Source organism: Ornithorhynchus anatinus, chromosome 12 (genome assembly GCF_004115215.2).
Source record: "Ornithorhynchus anatinus isolate Pmale09 chromosome 12, mOrnAna1.pri.v4, whole genome shotgun sequence".
Classification (NCBI taxonomy): domain Eukaryota; kingdom Metazoa; phylum Chordata; class Mammalia; order Monotremata; family Ornithorhynchidae; genus Ornithorhynchus; species Ornithorhynchus anatinus.
The window spans coordinates 23,449,734-23,468,728 of NC_041739.1; the positions used below are offsets into that span (position 1 = coordinate 23,449,734).

Below are 18,995 nucleotides of genomic sequence, written 5' to 3' on the forward strand. Positions count from 1 at the left end.
TTCTGGGAGAGATGAGAAATAATTAAACCCCGGAACATAAAATATCAAATGACACAGACAACTGAATGTCTTGAATCCTTATATAATTCCAGCATTAAATGGTTGTTGCCCTCTTGGTTTTGTAGTAAAATGTTAGACTGAGAGTATAACTGAAATTCTTAAATGCCCAAATATTTTAAAATATGAAGCAACTGTGGGGTTTTGCCCCAGGGTGGAGGAAAGGAGCGGGGGGACTACTCAGGCAAGTGGTTGCAAACACCACAAGCGGATGGACCTAAGTTGGTGCGTGGATTTCAGAATAGCACCAAACGCAGCATCTCCCTCGCTGAGGCGCTAATTATTTTGCCTCCCGGTGCCGAAATTATTCCGATTAAAATGCAATTGGGTTCTCATTTTCCAGTGGTAAATAGTATCCCACTCTTACTCTATTACTGCCTTCATACTTGAAACGTTCCATTTGCGGTTCCTATTTCAATCATTTCCGAACTGTAGAGTAGTGTTCCAACCGTAGAGTAGTGTTCCCTCCACTTGGTGAAGCGGTGGCCGGGAGATGTTGGCCAAAGGAAGGCAACTCCTGCCTCGCCCGACCCCGGGTAGGACAGACAGGCAGTTCAGACACCTGAGGCGACTGACAAGGTGGCAGTTCTCCTGCCCTCCTCGTCTAGTTCATTGTGGGCATCCCCCAGTGATGAGGTAACCCTTGGTTGGTTGGTTTTTCCTGGTAGGGATGATGAGCAGCATCAGATGACCTTTCGTGTCCAGCCCGGTATCCCCAATTCATCATTGGTATTTATTTTACGCGTATGTATGAAGAACACTGTACTGAGCACTCGAGAGAGTACAACAGATTTGGTAGACCGTTCCCCAAGAGTTTACATCCCAGCAGCTTCAGTGGGGTGGGACTAAAAGGGCCCAGGCTTGAGGCCCACGTAGCAGTTGACAGGCAGGAGCTGTTTCAGCTTCGGATTTGCCTCGAGCCATTAGGACCTCCAGTCTAGGAAAGGAGCTCCACGGGGTGGCCATTTTAAAGGCTTCTGGCATTAGCCAGTCTCTCCAAGCCAGCCGGTGCGGGAGAAAACTGCCAGTGCCAGTTCTTTGTGCCGAGGCTTCGGCGACACTATGGGATGCCAACGTATTGGGCCGGACTTTGGTCGCCGTGGCTGGGGGAATAGAGGGAACGAGAATGAGTGTTCTGCAAGTGAATATTCATGTTCAAGTGGTAATAAGGCCTTACGAGTTGAATAATGACCTGGACCGTCCTCACTATGGTGAAAGTGGGAGGAACAGCGAATGCATAATTAATCTAATTATCTCTGCTCATTTTGCTTTATATGGAATTCAGAAAAAACCCACTTTTACTATATAATGCTGTGGCTACAAAGACTGTAAGTGCCTTGTGGGCAGGGATCACATCTACCAACCCCGTTGAATTGTACTTTCCCAAGTGCTCTGCACAGAGTAAGTGCTCAGTAAATACCACTGACTGATGGATCGGTTGAAGTCACTAAGCAGGGACCCTTTTCCCTTTGCCCTGGGTGAGGCTCATCGGTAACGGTCCTGAATAATTCTTCGGGTTGCTCTAAGTTGAGAATTATGGTAAAACCAGTCATCTCTATCCTGTCCCGACGTGGACGCTTTCATCGAGGAGCGGGAGGCCAGGGGCCGGAGCCGCTAAGCCCCGCTAAGTTTGCAAAACGAGCCTACTGATCCTCCTCACTTTGTCTTTTGATTTTTAGCTTGTCAACGACCTGTTGGAGTTTTGCTTCTACACCTTCCGAGAGTCTCAGGCACTGAAAGTGGAGTTTCCGGCCATGCTGGTGGAGATCATCAGCGATCAGCTACCGAAGGTGGAGTCTGGAAATGCCAAGCCCCTCTACTTTCACAGGAAGTGAGAGAAAATGTCTTAATGGAAGAACTTTGCCTTAAGTTTCCCTGTGTTATTCCACACCCATGAAGGACCCAAGAATCCACATTTTTAAAACATGCGTTTCCCACTGGTTCAGCCGTTTTAAAAACCGTCAGTAATCACGTCAAGGGGTTGGGGACTCAAAAAGCCGTGTGACCTGGTCTTGGAGAGGCCAGACTTGAGATGGAAGATTTTCCCCTCACTCCCAGCGCTTAGAAAACGTTCCCGTTCCTCCGGATGAAAAGCCATATCTAGTCGATAACTCTTTGATTTTGATATTTTAACAGATGGAAGTTTTCAATATGCCATGTAGTTTCTGGTATCGTTTGCTTGTTTCAAAAGGGTTCAAGGACTAATGAACTTTTTAAAGCTTACCCTTGGTTTGCACATAAAACGTACAGTCAATATGGGGCATTACTGTTCTTTTCTTGTTTATAAAAAGACCCAAAAAAAAAAAAACCCAAAAAAGGAAAAAAAAAAAACCCCAACAACAACAAACTATTCAAACTCCTAATGTGAATAACAGAACATTTGGTGTGGAATAATCTCGTCCCCTCCCTGGGGCATTTGCTCTCTCATGTTATCCATTGTCATCGACATTGTCCAGTGTCCAGTTCTTATTTAATTAAAATGGATAAGATGCTAAGACAAATGCCTCAGTTTCGATTTATAGTATCTATTGTGCTGGCTTTACAAATAATTTTTCGCAGTCTTTTGCTGTACATTACTGTATGTATAAATTGTGAAGGCCCTGAACTAAGATGTAAGGAACTTTTGTAAATGAGACACATATACACACACACACACACACAGAGACACAAACATACACACACACACACGCACACATACACACACACACAAATCTTTAATGGTTAATAGGATGAATGGAAAAGTATTTTTGAAAGAATTCTATTTTGCTGGAGACTATTTAAGTACTATCTTTGTCTAAACAAACAAGGTAATTTTTTTTTGTAAAGTAAAAATGTTCTGCATGCATAATGAACCGTTTACAGTGTATTTAAGAAGGGGAAAGCTGTGCCTTTTTTAGCATCCTATCTAATTTACCATTTTACAGGAGCTGTTGTAAATAACCTCACCGTTGTGTTTCAGCCTTTCTACTTTTCTGTCCTTTTTTTTTTTTTTTGTCCGCTGCTTGCAAGTATACGTGACTTGAGCACATTTGAGGATTTCTGCTTCCTACTTCTGTACGGAGCTCCCCTTTGTTGTGTTTGCAGCTCAGTGAGGGGTTCATTTAACCAGACACAGGAAGCCAGGGGGCTGGTGCAGAAATGGAGGCCGGGAGAAGACCTGCCTCTTCTCCCTTCGGCTCAAGAGGCAAAGCCGGGCTGAGGCAGAACTGGTTCCACCTCGGGTCCGGTTTTTTTCCTTTCCTCGGGAGGCGGCGATGCCACCCTGGAAGGAGCCCATCTGGGTTCCGCCCAGGGGCGGGAGGCTGTTAGGGAGCTTGCACTGGGGGAGGATTTTGACAGGTAGGAGTTGGCAAGGGCAAGTGGAAGGGGGCCAACGCTGGCCGAGAGCTGCGGAGTTCGGGCTCCATTTTCCAATCACGAATCGCTGACAAACCACTGGAGACTTGGAGAGAAAACTGCAGCTAATGCGAGCGTCGTGAGAGCAGGGGTCACGTTAACTACTTCTCTTGTACTCTCCCAAGCGCTTAGCGCAAGGCTGCACACCCAGCAGACCTTCAACCACTACTGATTGACCGGTTGGCCCGAGTTAAATTCAACTCCATTGATTTTTGGTTTGAGCTCAGATGTATTTTCAACCCTCTGCAGGCCCAAAACAAAACAGTGCATCTCTTTGCAAAGAAGCCAGTTTGAAACGAGATTAACATTAAAATGGTTTTAGAAGAATTAGAGCTAAACGGGGCCGGGGGACCTTACGATCACCGTAAAAGACGCGGTTAATCAGTGTCGTGACTTGAAACAGCAGTGTGGTCCAAGAGCAGATTCTGAATCCAGCCGGGTTGCCCAGTGGCCAGCGAGAATGGAACGTGGTGACCAGGCTGCAGCCGCCTCCCCAGGGCCTCTTCATCACCGGCCCCAGGTTGGCGGTGAGATGGCACGAGGTCTACGTTACACTATCCTGTCTCTACCCACCCTCCTCGGTGGGAAAATGCCGAGAGCTGGACTCAGAGAGTTCTCTCATGATTTGCAACTTCAGGACTTTAATTTATAGACAAATACAGTCAACTGACACGCACAGCAATATGAAAGCCACACTTCAGAGGTGATAAATACACAGCATGCAGGCTGGGGGTTTCTGGAAAAGAAATGTTCATAAATGCATCTTTTAGTTGAGACTTAATAATTAAGGATTGAAATTTCAACTTAACCAGGATGGGATGAATACAGTCTGCATCAGCTTTTTGTATTAACAAAGTTACTGGCTCTTTTTATGTCTCCAGGTAACTTTGCTTGATTAAATAGCAAAGCCATATTCTAAACTTCACTGTTGAATGCTTGTTCTGGTCCAAATTGTCGTCTGTTTGCTCTTATTTTTGTACCATATTGCTCTGGAAATCTTGGTTTGGTACAATTCATATTTCACCGAAACTTCTTCATAGAATTAAAAACCACACTAAAATAGTTTAAAAAAAAGCAATTTATATCTTTATGCAAAAACGTATGTCTGTCTTTGCAAATGACTGTAAGCAGATTACAATAAATCCTTTACTTTAATCACCTGTTGTTTTGGAATCAGTTCATTTGATTCACGTAGCGCTGGAACAACCGGCCACCAGGTCCCATCAGGGTTTCAGCGTTACGTCGTCCAAGCCGGGCAAAGGTGGGGTGGGGGGTAAGAATTGGTCCATTTATAGGACTGTATTTTGTTCCCGCTCTAGCTCAACCCGCTCCCTATTCTCCATCTGTCTCCCGTGGCCTCCTGCCGTGGTTCTGGCACATCTGGGGCTGGGGTGGGGCTTTTCCAACGTACGGATGGATGAAGTCCCCTCAAAGTCGTTTTCCAAGGTGGACCACGGAGCTTTCCCAAAGGCCGTGAGAGCGAGAAGCAATGATCTGCAGATTTTGAACTCGCTGAGAAATAGATGCTTCGTCTTCTGTAAGACAGGTCATTTCGTTAAGTTTCCAGACCACGTTTTTACATTGAGTTGAAGGGCTGATTGCATTAATGGCCTACTTTTTGTTTCTATCTCCCTGCAACCAGATAATTTAAACACGAAGTCATTTTCATTTCGATGCAGTAGATATTTTGGGAACTCGGCAACAGAGGCATCGCACTTACTGGAAGGGGAAAAGAACAATAACTGTGGTATCTGTTAAGCTCAGATTGGACACGGTCCTTGCCCGTGGGGTGTACGGTCTGAGAAGGTATTTTAACCCCATTTTACAGTTGAAGAAACTGGGGCACAAAGAGGTTAAATGACTTGCTCCAGGTCATGCAGCAGGCAAAGGGGTGGAGTCACAATTAGAACCCAGGTGTCCTGATTCCTGGTCCTGTATTCTTCCCACTAGACCACACTGCTTCTTCCGTCAAAAAAGGCTAAAGTTTTGAATAACATCTTAAAACTTGTTTGTACAAGTCAGTGTTGAGCAAAGCTTAATTAATGGGTGGTGCTCTATGATACTGAGGGAAGGAACTTTGGAAGGAAGTTACTGGCCTGGGTACTTTTAGATGTTCTGCTAGAGAACGGGTTTCTACGGGAAGCAGTGTGGCTTGGTGGATAGAGCATAGGCCCGGGAGTCAGAAGGACCTGGGTCCTAATTTGCTTCACGTCCGCTGTGTGACTTTGGGCAAGTCACTGAACTTCTCTGTGCCTCAGTTACCTCGTCCATAAAATGGGGATTAAGACTGCGGGACAGGACTGTGTCCAACCCCATTAGCTTGTATTGACTCCAGTGCCTAGAACGGTGCTTGGCATATAGTAAGCGCTTAACAAATACCATTGTTATTAGGAAGGAGAGTTTCCTTTAAGGTCCCCGGCTAGAGAACAGGTTTCGTCTCTAAGGGCGCTGTTGAGGGTTGAAGAATTATTAGTGATTCTTGGAAATGAAGCCTCTAGGCACGAGGGTATATACGGTAAAAATTATGCATAACGATGCATTCATAATTAGGGGTTTGCTTCCGTGTGGTTAAGTTTTTAAGTAAACAGAAAATATTGTTTGTCCTTTATGTTAATGTCAGCAAGAACGTACTTTCTGATAAATTGTGCAAATGTACACAGATTAAAATGGCTTTGATTGCAAGTATTTTGAGCACTCTAATTTCAACTCAGCCAACTGCTGGTGCAGCGATTTCCTTGGAAACAGGACCATGCCTTCGGCGATAAGCTAGATAGGAGAAATCAGAACGTGGCTTTTCCAAGTGGGGGCAGCTCGGGCCACAGCTACCGGGTCACGGGAAAGGAACGGGTGGTAAATGGGCTCGGCTGTCCAGAGTCAAGAGGGCCACACGGGTCCGGCGGCCGCGCTGGAGTTTGGATCTCGACCTCATGTCATTCTGCTCACTGCCCCCAGCCTCTTCGTTGGGGACGGCAGCCACATCCTTGAAGCAGAGAGAGGGTTATGATTGCTCCATCAGGAAGTTTCCCGTCTCACCCTGACGAAGCGGAGACAGGAAACGGTGCTAAGAACTTAGTACGGTACTACGCACGCCATAAGCACTCAGTCGATACCACCGATTGGAACGTAAACGGAGGGATGTGAAAATGGGGGTGACGGGGGTAGACCAGGGGAGGGATGCTGCTGCAAAACCTGATTCCAGAAGTTAAAGACCCAGGCACTTGGCCAGAAAACGCCCAAAGGTTGATTAAGCGCTCAGGTTCTTTTCATCCTCAGACACCCTTACAGCCTTCAACTAGCTGTCCCCGCCACAGACTGACAGACCTGTAATCTCCTGTAAATTATGGCCTAAGGTTAGATCGGAGAAATTCAGTGTGAAAATATACGGTCTTTGGGTTCTGTAAGAGTCAGAGCCAGACTTAGGCAGTCATGTTTTATGAGGCCTGCGAGCACCTCAAGATCCCGACTGTGACAGTCAGAGAGGGGAAGGTCAGAGACTGTTGCAAGATAAAGCCAGAGTAGTCTTTCCATGCACTGAGAACACGGGCAGAGGATGTTAGCCGTCCCTATCCAACCCCACGGAGAAGAGGAGAGGAAGCGAGGGATGGCGGCTACAAGAGAGCGGTTTAGAATAGCGGTGAGGTGCTGCTTCCAGACACCGTCCAAGGATTGTTCACCACTGTGGCTTTGATAAAGATCGGAGGCACCAGGCCGGAATGGTTCGGCTGTGGCTCTGGAGGGCAGGGGAATGGACTCAATGACGTCTCACCTTCCCTCTGGGCTCCAGGAGTCCGTCTCGGGCCCCGCCTCCCCGCCAAGCGCGGCAGAGGGCTTCCCCGGCGGGCTTAAGGAAGGTGGAATGCTTTCTGACACAAAAGAAAACAGTGAAGCGGCCTTCAACCCCTGCTGACTGAGTCCATTATATTCATTCTCTCTGGGTTTAGAGCCACGCAGCGAAACGCTGCCCAAACATCCCACTACGTTCCTCCAGTTCAGCCGCAACAGGAAGAGGAGACGGCCGGGCTCCTGCCGGCTCCCCGGGCAGGAGCATCTTCAGAAATAAAACCGCTACTTACCCAAGCGCCCGGTGCAGTGCTTTGCACGCAGTAAGCGCTCGATAAATACTACTGAATGAATGGAAGTTTGGTTCTCTAAAGTCTTTCTTCTGAAGATTTTAGACACTCGATCCCCCGTGCGAGGTAGAGGAGGGAGACGGCCACGAGGCCCCGAGCATCAGTCTGCGCCAGCAAAGTCAACTCGGACGCTAAGAACGCTGAGGCCCAAAAGTGAGGATCACACGATGAGAACTGGATTAGAAGGGAAGCTAAAAGGTGGGCAGGGGAAGCTCCAAAAGGCAGCGCAGAGACAAGGAACAGCCCGACAGGGAGCTTAGGGTAGATTCAGAGCCCACCCCTCCATTAAGCAGAAGTCAAAGCATGATATCTATCACGAGGTCACTACCGTTCGGAGCGTGGGCTGGGGAGTCAGAGGACGGGGGGTTCTAATCCCCACTTCGCCACTTGCCTGCTTGGGTGACCTTGGGCAAGCCACTTAACTTCTCTGTGCCTCAGTTACCCCCATCTGTAAAATGGGGATTAAGACTGTGAGCCCCGAGTGGGACAACCTATCTTGTATCTACTCCAGCGTTTAGAACAGTGCTGGGCACATAGTAAGCGCTTAGAAAATACCATAACATTTTTTTCTGCCTACACATAGACACACACACAAACACACACACACCCTAAGTGTGCCGAACCCAGGCCCTCCAACTCCCAAGCCATGAAGTTGGGAGAAGGGAGCAGAGGAGAGAAGAGGAGAGGAAAGGAAGGAGGAAGGGAAAGAGGGAGGAGTGAAGGGAGCAGCGGTGACTTGGACCGTGGGCCTCAGAGCCCTTTCCTTGATTCACCGTGTGCCTTTGGTTTCCCTCCCTCAGAGCCAGGATCACTTTATTACCCATGTAAAAAGCCCATAAACAGGAGACTGGAGCGGTCTTCCCGCCCCTCCTGGAGAGGGGATTGGCTGCTAACTCCCCGTGGCCCGACCCAATCCCCAGTCCCCCGCCCTGTGCCAGCTTCACACCCGAGAGCTGGGCGGCGTGGGGTGTCGGCTCCGGGGCCGGATGAGTCAGAAAGGGGAGCGAGCGAGGCCCTAGCAGCGTCCCTCCACCTCCACGACACGATCTGCACCACATCTGCTGACAAACCCTTCGCCGCATCCGGAGGCAGACACGGCTCACCTGTTCTTCCGAGGCTGACTTGCGTGCGGGGGAAAGGTCGAGGACCGGAGGCCAAGGACATCCGGAAGTATCTGCCCAACTGCAACCAATTTAGATAAAGTTTAGTGCCACATTTTAATAGCTTGGAGTGGAGGCGGAGAGAGTGCAGTTTAAAAATAAATGAAAAATGGAACATTAGAAAATAAGTTTAGATTTTAAAATGAGGAACTACGATCTACTGGGGGAAGCAAGACCACAACCCCCAGACAGCCCACTAACATGCAACAGGGAGGTGCAGGAGACCGGCATACGACTGAGCACAGGGTCTTCAATAAATCTACTTTCACCCCTACCCACGGGGAGAAGGGCCATTTCTTAGTCCCGATGCTTGTGCTGTCCCTGTGCAGATGGCGTGAAACCGGCTCGGCAACGCCTTCCATGGTTTGTTCTCCACCCCGCAGCTCTGGAGCGTGGAAAGCAGCAGGTATCCCTGTCCCTTTGTCACCCAGGGAGCAAAACAGCCTCATAGTCTGCTCCGGACTTCCTTGAGGCCCCGCACCCGGAGCCAGAGCCAAAGCCAAGACCGGTGCCGGAAGCTCCCATCTTTAACTCCTGGATCCCATCAAGGGCTCCCCCTTCAATTTCAAGATGCTCCCTGCTCTCTTACCCGGGGTTTCCTCGATCTCCTCATGTCTCCTCCCAGCAGCACTCACTAGATCGACTGCACCACTGCACAGCGCTCCGAAGTTCCATTTGTGGAAATCCACTTTGCTTTGGAAGTAGATTGGGTTCCTCCAGCTCTGCACTGCCTCTGTCATTTTTGAATACCGTGAATCATGAACATTCCACACCCAAGCTAACCCCCAAACCTTTCTCAGGTCCTCCTCCCTTCACCTTCAGAAGCCCCACTAAACTCGCCTTCTACGTGAATTTTTCCCAGCCAGTCCTTCCTTCAACCCCAATCACCCTGACCCTTGGTGATACGAGTAGCAGTGTGGCCTAGCGGATAGTGAAAGTCAGAAAGATTGGCTAGTTCTGGCTCCACTTGCTGCTGTGTGACCTTGGACCAGTCACTTAACTTCTCTGTGCCTCAGTTACCTCGTCTGTAAAGTGGGGATTAAGACTCTAAGTGGGACAGGAACTGTGTCCAATCGATTAGTTTACATCTATCCCAGCACGTAGTACAGTGCCTGGAACAGTGCCTAGAAAATACCATTAAAAAACCCCAAAACAAACAAAAGAACATGTTTCTGTCCACCTCTCATCCGTGCTAGGTTGTACACTGGTCTCCTGCACTTACCTGTTGCATGTTCGTGGATTGTCTGGGGGTTGGGGTCTCGCCTCACCCAGTAGATCGCAATTTCTCATATGTGCCACTGATCATCCGTGACTCATAAGCACCCAGCAGTTTGTGTGACATCTTATTCTCTTGTAAGTCCTAGCAGAACCTGGCGCAATGCTCTGCACAAAGTGGGCATTTAGTAAATACCGACACCCAAAGACCAAATAGACCTCAGCTGAATAAGGCGGCCGGCTATTTCCCGCTCAGCTCAACTATACCAGGGGCAGCCCGAGGTAAGAACGATCCACTCACCTTTCCATTACTCGATCTCCGTTCCGTAAGGAAGCACAAACGGGGTAGTGCAGGTCACTTATGGCATGAAGGAATGTAGCCTCCGGATGGTCAGCCGGTCTGTCTTTGCTCCAACTGTCCCGTACTGGTTAAGATGTCTGAGTACTGCCTCTGAGGGACAGAAGCAGAATTTCTAAAAGCACCTCATAAAATGGAGGACCGCCCCCACAAATCCTGGGCCTCCCCAAACCAAACCCTCAGCTGAGTCCCCAGCTGAGACCCGCCGATCTGGAATGGAATGGTGACTCAACTGACGCTCCTGAAACGGAGATGGACCGGGAAATCTGGCCTCCATGGCAGGCCAGATGCAGCTGGGAAGCTTGGAGCACCGGGGTCCAGGAAGCATAGGCCCCCTCCCCGCGAACCCCGTCCCTGACGGGCCCCGGCGTTGGCTCCCAGATGGAGATGCAGGTCAACTTGCCAGTGGGAGACTCGCATCTTTGCCGGGAGAGAGATGGATGGAGCAGTGTGGCCCAGTGAAAAGACCCCAGGTCCGGGAGTCAGGACCTGGTTCTAATCCCGGCCCTGCCACTCACCTGCGGTATGACCTTGGGCGACTCACTTACCTTTTCCGTACCTCCATTTTCTCATCTGTAAAATGGGAATTCGATACCTGTTCTCCCTCCCCGAGACTGTGAGCTCCAAGTATCCGATCCGATTATCCTGTACTTACCCCCAGCACTTGCTACGGTACTTGGCACATAGTAAGCTCTTAACCAATCCCACAATTATCATCATCATTATTACTACTATGACTCCGCGGGGCCTAGACTCCGGCCGCCTGGGCCCAAGGAGCAGCACTGCCTCAGCCCAGGGCCCGAGGGTTACTGTGTTCTTGCCGGCCTGGTCGTGCCGAGAGAAGCAGGAGAAAGGAGATGGGCAGTCCCAACCCCTCATCCGCGGCAAAAGGCTCTCACACCGCTTATCAATGGGGTTCCGGACTCGGCAGTTCTGGCCCCCGATGGAAGCTGAATCTGGGCAGAGGGAGAAGCCCCTGGGGGACTGGCACGAGGTGAAGGAAGGGGAGCGTGAACGGACAAAGAGGGGGCAAGGAGAATCCACCACCTATAGAGCCACAAGGAAGATTGAGGGGACTTCTCGCCTCTGGGCCCAAGTGAACCATGCCAATCAACCAATCAATCCAGGGTATTTATTGAACACCAACTATGTGCAAACCACAGTACTAAGCTCTTTGGGGAATACAATACAACAGAATTAGTGGACTCGTACCCCACCGATTACAAGCTTACATTCTAAGGTGCGAAGGGCGGGAGGATCAGGCGGGATCTTGATTCTGAGCCCGGGGAGGTACGCGACGCACCTGAAGAATGCTCCCGATCCACCTGCCGTCCAGCAAGACCACGTAGGCTCTGGGCTTCCATCTTCTCTCTCTGTCCGGGCCAGTGGTGACGGGACAAGACTGTCGATCTAAGAGCTGCAGAACCCTACCCCATTACCGTGATGACCCTCAGTTCTCACCCGACCGCACGACAGGCAAGAGTCAAATAGTAAATAAAATTTTATTTCCTTTACAGATCTTTTTTTCTTGGCAAACAGCACAAGGTATATCCAGGAGACACTAAAGCTTGAAATAAAGACGTGTGTTGTGCCTGTCTGGGTAAAGTTACAGGGAAAAAGCATCTGACCACTCGAGGAAGGAGGGAGTGTTCTGTGCCCTTTGGTTGCCCTCCGCCTCCAGAGCAAATACAAACTCACTGCACGTCCCTTCGTCAGAACCAGCGGAGATCCTTGGAAACGCCAGCTTGGGGAGAAATGGTTCTCAACATTCTCCTCCTGCGGGACGGGGCCGGGGGGGGAGACCAGTCGCTCTGCCCCTGGCAGGGCGGTGGCAGCCACAGACAAGAGACCAGCACAGACCCCATCCCACCTCCCTGCAGTTGGGAGAAACCAACTGGGGGGTTGCAGTAGAAACCCCCTTCAGCTACACACTATCTTCCCCCTCAACAAAAACTAGAAGCCATCCCCTTTTCTTCTCTCCTTTCCCTCCCTGCTCCCGGCGAAGCCTTGAGTCAGAGTCACGGGTGGAAATCCTGCTGGGGCTACGTCACTCCGTATGGTGGCTCCTCTCGGGCTACCCCTTCCCGGCCCCCCAGGCAGAGGAGGGCGGGGAGGTCCTAGGGAACAACCGTCCGTATAACACACGGGTAGCCGGGATGGGTACCGGAGGCTGAGGCTACAGCAACTTCACGTAGTTTTGCGGGATCAATCCCCTCTTGCCATTCAGGGTTCCTTCGAGCCAGCCGGGTTCCCTCGAAGTTTGGACTGCAACAGAAAGGGGAGTTGTCAATGGAGCTGCAAAGCGAAGAAGGGTCACCAGCTGTCTGCGGACCCCCGGGAGCCAGACCTCAGGAAACGTTGACCCAACGAGTGAATACGGATGGCCCGAGGGCAGAGCTGATGACCCAGAAAGCTCCAGGCTACCACGGCTCAGCTGGGCTGCTAAGTCAGGCAGCCGAAAGCCCAGTGAGGTCCCAGGGTTTGTTTCTGAGGAGTAGAAGCCTGGACCGGAATTGACTAAGGAGCTGACACCGGCTCTTAATCACTGGAGGCTAGAACTGGGTTTCCCATGATCTTCCCCTTTCGTCCCAACCATGAAACAGAGGGCCACGGAGCAAAGCCAGCAGCTTCAGGGTTTTCAGAATGACCCTCGTTATGGAAAAGGGGAAGTGTCTGCTAATTCTGCTGTACTCTCCCGAGTGCCTGTGTACGTAATAAGGGCTCAATAAATATCACTGAATGATCGATTGGCCCATTTCTAGAGGAAATGGCCAGCTAGGTGTCCAATAGTACCACCGGGCCATCTTGCTTCAGGACTTCTATGCTTCTCCCTAGGAGAGCTAAAGTGAAAAGAAGAGCTGCCTTTTTGCCTACAGTGGAGAGGACCCAAAGCACTTACCTCGAGTCACAGGAATCCCTTCACCCGAGAAACCTCTGAAGGTGTGGGCACGCACACACACGCAGAGAGGACAATGGGTTTCACCTTTATACCTCAGCACTATTATCCAAAACATCTCAGTGACTCAGAGCTGATTGCATCTACTCTCATGCTCGGTCCAGGAAAGTCACCAGGACGATTACCCGCTTCTCATCTCCCTCGCCCCAACCCCGCCTTTGGTTGATGTGGATGGAGCCGAAGAAAGAGTACCGCAATGGCCGAGACCAGCCAGGTGATCAGGGTGACAAGCGTGGGTGGGGCAGGCTAAGAGAGCAGGAGGAATCAGGAGATGGGGTTTGGCTCGTAGGTCACAAGCCAACGCCAATTTCCTTGGGGGAAAGAAGGCAAATGGGATCCCCAGGTCGTGCACCCAAGGCACAAGGCGGGATGAAATCTGAAATCAGCCCGTGGCAAAGTCGAGGTTAGCATCGACAGACAAATCAGCCAGGTGGAGAGCTCTAGAGAAGAGGGCGAGGCGCCATCCCACCCTTCTGCTCCCCCGTCTCTGATTAGCGGCCCTCCCCACAGTCTCCCACCCGGCCTCGGGTTCAGCCTTCCTTCGGGCTTGCTGCCCTCCCCAGTGGGCGGGTGCCACTCTCATCAGAGTAGGTCTGAGAGCACATGGGAGGATGGCTGGTTTTAGCTGAAGCGGGACTTCCGGCTGGAAGATCTGAGCCAAGGGGTGGCCCGCCTCCGCCACTACCCTCGTTGCCGGGAAGTCTTCAGCCTGGCTGCCGGCTGCCCACCAATGGGACGCCCATCCCACTCCACCCCAATGGGACTGAGGCGAGTCACCCTGAGTCTGATTTCACAGGGACATGCTGAAAACAACAGAAAATCCTGGGAAACCCTTCTTCCAGAAGCAAAGGTATTTACAAGGCCTAGGTCAAAAGGAGATACAGGAACACGAACCCCCCAAAGGAGGTTATCAGTTATCAAGTACTTCTATCTGGATAATTAAGAAGAACCCATCATAAGACGATTTGGGAGAAGGACACAAGTAAGTCACTAAAAGGTGGCAAATGATATAAAAAGAGATGTGGAAAAATGAAATCTTTAGGCTTTCAGACAAGATAATATGATTCCCTCTCTGGTCCTTGTCCTAAAAGACTGTAAATGTGAACAAGGAAATGCTGCCCAGAGATTCTGAACATGACAAATGACGCTGCAAGCGCTGTGTGTGGATGGCGGAGAAATGGAGACAGACCGGGAAGGGGGTGGGGGGTAGAATGAGAAGGGAAAGAGAGAGGGAGGGAGTGAGGGAGAGAAAGAGGGAGTGAGAGAGAGAGAGAGAGAGAGAGAGAGAGAGAGAGAGAGAGAGAGAGTGTCAGAGAGAGAGACAGAAAGTAGAGATGGGGGAGAGCAAGAGACAGAGACAGGGAAAGACATAGACAGAGACAAAGACGGCAGCAGCACCATGACGGGAAGTACATTCAGGGACCTATGGGAAACTTCAATCTTTTGTAACACTGATAGGGGGCTATAAAGGCTAAGGCTAGCTCGTTCTAAAAAAAAAAAGGAAGAACCCCAGGCTTGCTGGAGGAGAAAGGCAAATTTCCAAGGACAGGGGAGGGAGGCTGCAAAGCTCCCCCAGAAAAGGCTGCCAGCAGCCCTGTGGGAACAGATTCGATCCACTGTAACCCTCAACTCCCCCCTCTGGAGGGCGAGGACTTAAAGGTAACAATAATTATAGTACTTGTTAAGCGCTTACTGTGTGCCAAGCACTTTTGTAAACGCCAGGGTAGATACAAGTTAAGCAGGTTGAACCAAGACCCTGCCCCACATGGGGCTCACACTCTGAATCCCCATTTTACAGATGAGGTAACTGAGGCCCAGAGAAGTGAAGTGATTTGCCCAAGGTCCCATAGCAGACATGTGGCAAAGCAGGGAATAGCCAGGTGCTTCTGACTGCCGTGCCCATGCTCTATGCACTAAGTCACGCTGCCTGGCTGACGATAAAGGGAGGGGTTGAGGTTTGGGGTCCAAGCTTGGGATTCAAATGACTGCCCTGGCCCAGAAGGGGACACACCCAGAATTCTCAGGCACTGGAAGTGAACCTCGGCATCCAGGAGCAGAGTTGGAAGGATGCCAAGATGCCACAAGGAACCCATAGTATTTTCCTCACACTGCAGACTTTCTCCAGGGTGCTCTCTCAGCCCAAAGACCATGACCCTGAGCAAGAATTTTTCAGGTTAATATTGCCTCTAGTGACTAGGGAACCTCCTCAATAGCCTCCTCCTTCTGTCACCTTCCCTCAGTCAAGTTTTCGGTAGCCACAGTAGTCAGTGCCCCATATTTCCCTATGAGATGAACACCCCGAGAAGGCCGACCTCCACTTCTCAAGGAGAGGGTGGAGAAGAAATACAGAAGCAAAAACGAGCCAGAAAGCCAGGCCACAGAGTTTTTCCATCTAGTATGAATAATGAAAAAAACAACCCCAAAACTGAAATCCAAAGGGTATCAGGAAACACAGATATTTAGACAGGTGCCATGAGGTTTCCATAACTGAGGCATAATTATTCTGGTAAAACAGTCCGGGCTACTGAGCCTCAGTCCCATTTCACGTCCATCCAGTCTCTTGCCAAGAGCAGAGAGGAGACCAATCATTTCCCGCAGCTGTTTTGCTGCATCTCCTTTCCCCAGCCCTCGCCTCAGACTGCTCCATCGTAGGAGGAGAAAGGGCAGGAGTTAATAGGTTGGGCCAGAGAAGAGACCAATCCAGATCCTCTCTCAAAGCATCCTGGACGGACCTGCTCCACATCTGGTGCCATCAAACGGTGAACCAGGACCGGTGCGCTCAGTCTCTGGACAGTTATCCGGCACGTGGGTGTTGGAAGTACAGGTCTCTTTGTGTTAATGGGCAAACGTTCTCTCCCCTGTGGCTTCCTCCAACTTGCCCACTTCCAGAAGCTGGGGTAGGGAGGTGGGGGATGGGGCATCAAAAATGTTCTCCTCCAGTCCAAGGAAATTAAGAAAGGGATCTGCACGGCCTAGTGGATAGAGCACGGGCCTGGGAGTCGGAAGGACCCGGGTTCCAATTCCAGCTCTGCCACTTGTCTGCTATGTGACCTTCAGCAAGTCACTTCACTTCTCTGTGCCTCAGTTACTCATCTGTAAAATGAGGATTAAGACTGTGAGCCCCATGTGCGACAGGTTCTGTCCAATCTGATTAGCCTGTATCTAACCCAGTGCTTAGAACAGTGCTTGACACCGAGTAAGCGCTTAACAAATATCATTATTATTATTATTATTGGACTCACAAGTCAACCTCTCATTCAAGACTCAAAGAGCAAAAAGTACTTGCTGAGTTCCTGGGGTGACATTCACAAACACATAGCACACTGACCAATCTTTTTCTCCACATATAGGCACAGGATTAGGGGGATTACTCTTCATTCCTTTGAAAGGGCCATTTAAAAATCCAGTTCTCATGTGCCTGCTCCAGGCACTCAAGTGAAGAGCCAATTGATGATGAATTTTAGACCAACACCACTTGGGCGCATCTCTAGCCAAGGTGGGCATCCATACTTCCCCGTGTCCCAGCTTTGCACCTCGGCAGAATTTCATTCTTTTGTAACCTATACTCAGACTGTGATCAATCAATCAGTGCTATTTACTGAGTGCTTTCTATGTGCACAGCACTGTACTGAGTGCTTTCTATGTGCGCAGCACTGTACTGAGTGCTTGGGAGAGTATAAAACAACAGAGTCGGTTGACACGATCCTTTCCCACAAGAGATGTGCAGTCTACGGGGTAGGAGAAAGACATTAAAATCAACTGGGGAAAGCAATAAAACTGCATATCTCCCTCCTCTGTTATATTGTACTTTACCAAGCACTCAGAACAGTAGTCGGCACACAGTGAGTACTCAGTAAATACCACCGATTGACTGATTAAATACCAGTGTGTCTCAGTTAAAGCAAAGTTTTCTTATATATGAATTTTCTGTAGCAATTTCTAACACTTCTCACCAGTGCATACACCTCAGACACTATCTAATCTATAAAGATAAACAGGCTGCTCAAACCAAAAGCAATTTCTTAATGACTCCAGCAAAGTGTCATGAGGAGTAAACAATTATTGCTTATTTAAAGTTCTATATTCAAAACCCTGACTCGGTGTTCCCTGGTGCTCTTGTAGTAAGATTCAGAGCTGCCTCGGGCAGCCATTTTGCCATTAGTCTCCGACACAATCTTTTCTAAACCCCTAAGTGTGGGTCTGCCGAGACTGCCTCCCCTCTAGAGTTCTCTGCAATGCACATATATCCCAAACTCAGTGTTATTCTCGTTTGTTCAGCTGCCGGTGATGGTCATGAATGCACACTCCTAAGAGCTTTACCTTGGGTGCTAAAGAAATCAGCAGAGTTTAAATTTCTATGTACTCCTGATGATTAGAGTGTGTATACATTTTATCAAGGCACTATGTATAAACACCAGGCAATCACTGAGCTAAGAGTGCTCTGGTTCGCTTTCCACGATATAAATACACCCGGGAATCAGCTACATGCATTGTGTCTGGACTACTCTTGTAAGAAACTAAGCTCCACCCCTAACAAAACATCATCATTTCCATAGCAACTAATGCATTTTATAATGAGGACTACGAATGGAAGAACACAAGGAAAAAAAAAACACTAAAAAAATAGGCAGCACAGAACAGGACGAACTATACTGAGAAATAGTAAGCCAGGAGAGCAAAACCCACTTTCGGAAGGCTGCCGCGGGAATATCAGATCGAGCTCTGAAATGAAAACCTGAGTCCTCTTTTCAATATGCGGGGTTCCAAACCATAAACACACATCTCTGGAGTTTCACAACTGTTTTACAACTGTGGAGAAATCATATAACGAACCAGAATGGAAAGTGACTTCTAAACACTTAACTTCCCAAAAAATCAAATTTCTCTAGGCATTTTACTCTTCACCCAGAAAGAAATATATGGTAAAGTGGCTTTGGCTCTCTAGCTAAGGAATAAGTATTTTTTTTTTTAAAGGAAAGAAATACGCAAGATGCCTCTCACTCCAACCAGACCTAATTTGCTTTTGGTCAACCCCACCCAGCTAGAGAGAATACTACCACAACCTTGCTAAATAACTTGAATGAAGACTTCCCCTTTGCCTCAAAGGGTCTGTGAGTGATAACACCCTACCAACATGGAAAAAACAGGTCATCAGACAAAGTGACAGCATCTCTGCAGGCACTCAGGAGCCATCCCCTCTCCCACCTCCTCACCGATTGTGTGGCCTAGTGGATAGATCACGGGCCTGGGAGTCAGAAGGACCTGGATTCTAATCCTGCCTCCGCCACGTGTCTGCTGTGTGAACTTGGGCAAGTCACTTCACTTCTCTGTGCCTCAGTTACCTCATCTGTAAAATGGGATTTAGGATTGTGAGCTTTATGTGGGACAGGCAGTGTGTCTAACCCAGCTATTTTGCATCTACCCCAGCGCTTAGTAGAATGGCTGGCACATTGTATGCACTTAATGAGAAGCAGCGTGGCTCAGTGGAAAGAGCCCGGGCTTGGGAGTCAGAGGTCATGGGTTCGATTCCCGGCTCTGTCACTTGTCAGTTGTGTGACTGTGGGCAAGTCACTTAACTTCTCTGTGCCTCAGTTACCTCATCTGTAAAATGGGGATTAAGACTGTGAGCCTCTCGTGGGACAACCTGATTATCCTGTATCTCCCCCAGTGCTTAGAACAGTGCTCTGCACATAGTAAGCACTTAACAAATACCAAAATTATTA

At 49.4% G+C, this 18,995-nt stretch overlaps 2 protein-coding genes across 3 annotated transcripts in view; one reads left to right on the forward strand and one right to left on the reverse strand.

Moving 5' to 3' along the window:
- NR3C2 (nuclear receptor subfamily 3 group C member 2) overlaps positions 1-4,611 on the forward strand; it is a 239,309-nt gene extending 234,698 nt beyond the window's left edge. For both annotated transcript variants that reach the window (XM_016228278.3, XM_007671779.3), the window contains exon 9: positions 1,737-4,611. In XM_016228278.3, the coding sequence (XP_016083764.2) occupies positions 1,737-1,892 (156 nt within the window). In that variant the 3' untranslated portion in view covers positions 1,893-4,611. The remainder of the gene's footprint in view (positions 1-1,736) is intronic.
- Positions 4,612-11,799: 7,188 nt separating this feature from the next.
- The window catches only part of ARHGAP10 (Rho GTPase activating protein 10), a 233,620-nt gene continuing 226,424 nt past the window's right edge, over positions 11,800-18,995 (reverse strand). The window contains exon 23 of the mRNA XM_029077118.2: positions 11,800-12,581. Within this exon, the coding sequence (XP_028932951.1) occupies positions 12,493-12,581 (89 nt within the window). The 3' untranslated portion in view covers positions 11,800-12,492. The remainder of the gene's footprint in view (positions 12,582-18,995) is intronic.